The 4064-nt window shown below is 53.7% G+C and overlaps 1 protein-coding gene across 1 annotated transcript; it reads left to right on the top strand.

The window, feature by feature from the left end:
* Positions 1 to 620: 620 nt before the first annotated feature.
* LOC114818614 (ermin) lies at positions 621 to 1390 on the top strand (the record flags this gene model as incomplete). The annotated part of the gene is made up of 2 exons (XM_029085155.1): positions 621 to 858; positions 1304 to 1390. Coding segments are annotated over exons 1-2 (325 nt in total), but the record flags the coding sequence as incomplete, so codon positions are not given.
* Positions 1391 to 4064: the final 2674 nt, after the last annotated feature.

Raw genomic sequence — 4064 nt, 5'->3', positions numbered from 1 at the left:
AATTGGCAAAACCTGCATGTGCCCATCCGAGCGGCCGCTCTGTGTCCTGACAAGCTCTGAACGCGCCCATTGTGTGGCTGGCGGCACGGCCAGGTTTATGGGCACACAAAGCCATGGGGAATGTTAAGCGGGTTAGGTGGCAGCGGCACTGGGGAAGGTGGTCACCCTCTGGGGATTAGCGGCCAGAACAATCCTCGTCCCCGTGACCAGGCGGGGACACAAAGAGCCATTGTGCCCAGAGCACAAAATCTCTGTTGATTACCACGGGGCTGACATGCCCAGAGACCCGCTCTCCACGCCAGCACAAAAGCTGCCTTGCTTCAGATTGTTTGTTTATGTAAATGAAAATGCTGCATTTAATTATGCCACGGGACGAGCCTCAGCAACGAGCGAGGGGCTGATTGGAGCACCCCTGGCAAGCCCCGGGCACACTGACGGCGCGGCCGCGGACCCTGCTCTGCCACCCCGGTGCTGGTGAAGGGAGACGCGCCTTGGCAGTGGGAGTGGGGGACAAACACCCCGGGACAAAGGGGTGAGGAGCAGCCCGGGGTGCAGGAGCTGGGGCCCGGCACCCGACAGCCCCTTCGGCACGTGTGGCACAGCACGGCACAGCCCCAGGAATGACTGAGGAAGTGCCGGTGGCATCCACCATGCCCGAGTGCAACGGGAGCGTTCCCCCGGAGAAGGGCCCACTCCAGGTCATCGAGGAAATGGCAGATGCTGCCGGGACGGTTCCTTATGTGAACGCAGAAACAAGCCCCGACCCTGCACTCGCAAAGGAAAATCCAGAGGAAAATGGAAATTCATTGGCAGAGGATGTAACACCCGGGGATTCTGATGGAGAGAAGCAACATGAAGGTAAAGTATGAGGCTGCACTTCTTTAAGTGACTGGAAAGAAAAGCTCTATTTTATCTATAGAATCACAGAATCATTTGGTTGGAAAAGACCTTTGAGATCATTGAGTCCAACTGTACCTGTCCACTGCTAAACCAGATCTCTGAGCACCTCATCTACCCGGCTTTTAAATCCCTCCAGGGATGGGGACTCCATCACTGCCCTGGGCAACCCCTTCCAATGCCCAGTGGCCTTATGAATAATGGGATGTACCATGTGCATTAGTCAACATTCCTGACCTGTAGTAGTTGTAACAATAACTCAGAGTAATTCAGAGTTCGGGGACAAATTTGAACCAGCGGTTACACAGGGTGAGATGGACAATATGTGACTAAAAACCCGTTAAAACCTGATCATTGTCACTCGCTGCTCCATCAGTCCATTTCTTGTGCTTTGTATTTCCTAAAGAGAAGCAAGAGGAGAGCGATGGGACGCTACAGCAGGGATCAGCTGACACCCAGGACACGGGGACCGACCGCCAGGAATCGGAGGAAGGTAACGGGAAACGCTGTGTGACGTGAGGTTTTCCCAGGGGATAGCAATGAGTAGCCTTCAAACACAATGACGTGCTGGTGGTGATTATTTTTTTTAATTCAGTAAGACCCTTATATTCCATAGAGCAGTGACTCATTCCCCATCTGTAGAGCTGCTGCACCTTAGGAAACACAGCTGGTATCTCCCTTCCTGAGGTTTGGATGTATCCCCATTGCCATGGGCTATTGAAGCACCTTCAAGCAGGAGATCCCCATCGGTCCTGCGAGGCTGGGAGATGCTCTGTCTTCTGCTCTGGGCAGGAAAAGCTCAGCAGGCTGTCAGTCAAAAATGTGCTGCCTCAAAAGCCAAACCCTTTTCCTGCCTGATTCACCAAGTGTCTGAATCCGACTGGTGCCCAAGTACCTGGCAGCAAATTGTCTGCTCCCCTAAATATTTGCTCTGGGGTCTCTGTACTTGTTTCTGGGTGAAAAAGGTAAAATTCAGCTGGAGCCAAGGCTGGACCTCCCCGTACTGGTGCTGTGGGGGGGTGCTGGCCGCCCGTCCCCAGCAGCACGGTGGGATGTATGGAATATCAGTGTACATAGCTGAACATATTGAATTATACCATGCAAAATGCAGCCCCTCCTCCAAAAGGGAGTATTTTCTGGAGTGTTATTAAAGGAGGAAAGCTATGTCTGCCGTGGGCTTTTGGCATTGCTGCCCTTCCACGTTTGCTGCCCGCGGGCTCTTGCCCAGCTGGCTGGTTGTGGCAGCCGTGGGACGAGGGACGGCTGGACGTGGGCCGCTAATGATGCTCCTCCCATGGTGACTCTGGCAGTGCTGGGGTGCAGGGCTGGTGGCTCTGCCCCGCTCCCTGGTGCTGGCTGTGGCACTGCCGGATCCCCTCAGCATTTACACATCCACCTGGCAGCAGTAAGTCGTTTTTTTTCTACGTGTTGGCTGCCGCATAAATACGAAACTCCTCCTTGGAGAAGAGTGGATTAACAACCCAGAGTAGCTGTCCCGGTGCTGGCAAAGCTTGTGTTGGACATAGCTCTCAAAGATGCACGGGCCATGCCTGGTGAAGAGAAACTTAACTTTAATTATGAAAAGGAAAAAATGTATTTGTCACTGGCAAAACACATTTGTCACAGGCAAAACAATACTTCACAGCAGCTGCAGGGGTTGTGACTCACGATGGAGGCTTCCCCACGTAGAGCCCACATCCATATTCCAGCTGTGTTGCTCTATGAGTGCACAATAAAGCCTGTGAAATGATCTCGCACAGTCCCCCCCCTGTGCCCCCACAGCCACGAGCACTTTATCTCTCAATTGCAGGCAGCTTTTTAATACCCAACCAATTGAGTCTAATTAATGCTCAGGACCCCACAGGCAAAATGTTGCATAGACCATCTGTTGCACCACTAAAGCACCGCAGAGCGGTGCTGACCAGGACAGGAGGTGGCCACCTCAGCCTGGCTGGCCACCTCGACCTGTCCCAGGAGGGATGTGCTGGGGTCCCACTGTGTCACCGGCACAACTGGGTGCTGGTGCAGAATGGCCCTTTCCCCTTTCCCCTTTTCCTTTTCTCCTTTTTCCCTTTCTTCCTTTCCTTTCCTTTCCTTTCCTTTCCTTTCCTTTCCTTTCCTTTCCTTTCCTTTCCTTTCCTTTCCTTTCCTTTCCTTTCCTTTCCTTTCCTTTCCTTTCCTTTCCTTTCCTTTCCTTTCCTTTCCTTTCCTTTCCTTTCCTTTCCTTTCCTTTCCTTTCCTTTCCTTTCCTTTCCTTTCCTTTCCTTTCCTTTCCTTTCCTTTCCTTTCCTTTCCTTTCCTTTCCTTTCCTTTCCTTTCCTTTCCTTTCCTTTCCTTTCCTTTCCTTTCCTTTCCTTTCCTTTCCTTTCCTTTCCTTTCCTTTCCTTTCCTTTCCTTTCCTTCCCTTCCCCTTTCCCCTTCCCTTTCCCTTTCCCTTTCCCTGTCAGTATCTCCAGAGCGGGGATTTTGGCTGACTGAGTCCAGCACGTGCCCAAGCGATGCCGGAGAATTTTGGGGAAGCCCTTTGGAAGGGAGCAGCAGCAGTGGGGCCCGGCCGTGGGATCTGAGGGGCAGGAGAGGGTCTGGGGCGTGCGGGGGGCACAGGAGGGGTCCTGTGCTGCTCCCTGTGCCTCGAGACTTCACTCCCATGGCCGTGGGGAGGGCTCCGTGGGGAAGGTGGGACAAAAGAGGCTGCAGGAGGGTTTAGGGAATGAGTGTGAGAGTGGGCGAAGCCTGGATCAGGAGCAGCGTGGGCAGAGCCATCTGGGGAGGTCTCTTCCCCCTGTGCTGGGCACTGGTGAGGCTGCCGCCCGAGTGCTGGGTTCAGTGTTCGGTCCCTCACTCCAAGAAGGCCATGGAGGTGCTGGAGCGTGTCCAGGGAAGGGCAGCGGAGCTGGGGAAGGGTCTGGAGCACAAGTGGGATGAGTTCCCGGCTGAGGGAACTGGGGTTGTTGAGCCTGGAGAAAAGGAGGCTGAGGGGAGACCTTGATCTCTCCAACTCTCTGAAAGGAGGGTGTAGAGAGGTGGGGGTGTGTCTTTTCTCCCAGGTAACTAGTGGTAGAACAAGAGGAAATGGCCTTAAGTTACTCCAGGGGAGGATGATTGGATGCCAGGAAATACTTCTTCACTGAAAGGGTTCTCAGACCCTGGAACAGGCTGGCCCGGGA

The sequence above is a fragment of the Antrostomus carolinensis genome, unplaced genomic scaffold (genome assembly GCF_000700745.2).
Source record: "Antrostomus carolinensis isolate BGI_N321 unplaced genomic scaffold, ASM70074v2 scaffold40905, whole genome shotgun sequence".
Classification (NCBI taxonomy): Eukaryota; Metazoa; Chordata; class Aves; order Caprimulgiformes; family Caprimulgidae; genus Antrostomus; species Antrostomus carolinensis.
Note: the sequence above shows the minus strand (reverse complement) of the source record. Positions and strands in the feature narration are given on the sequence as shown.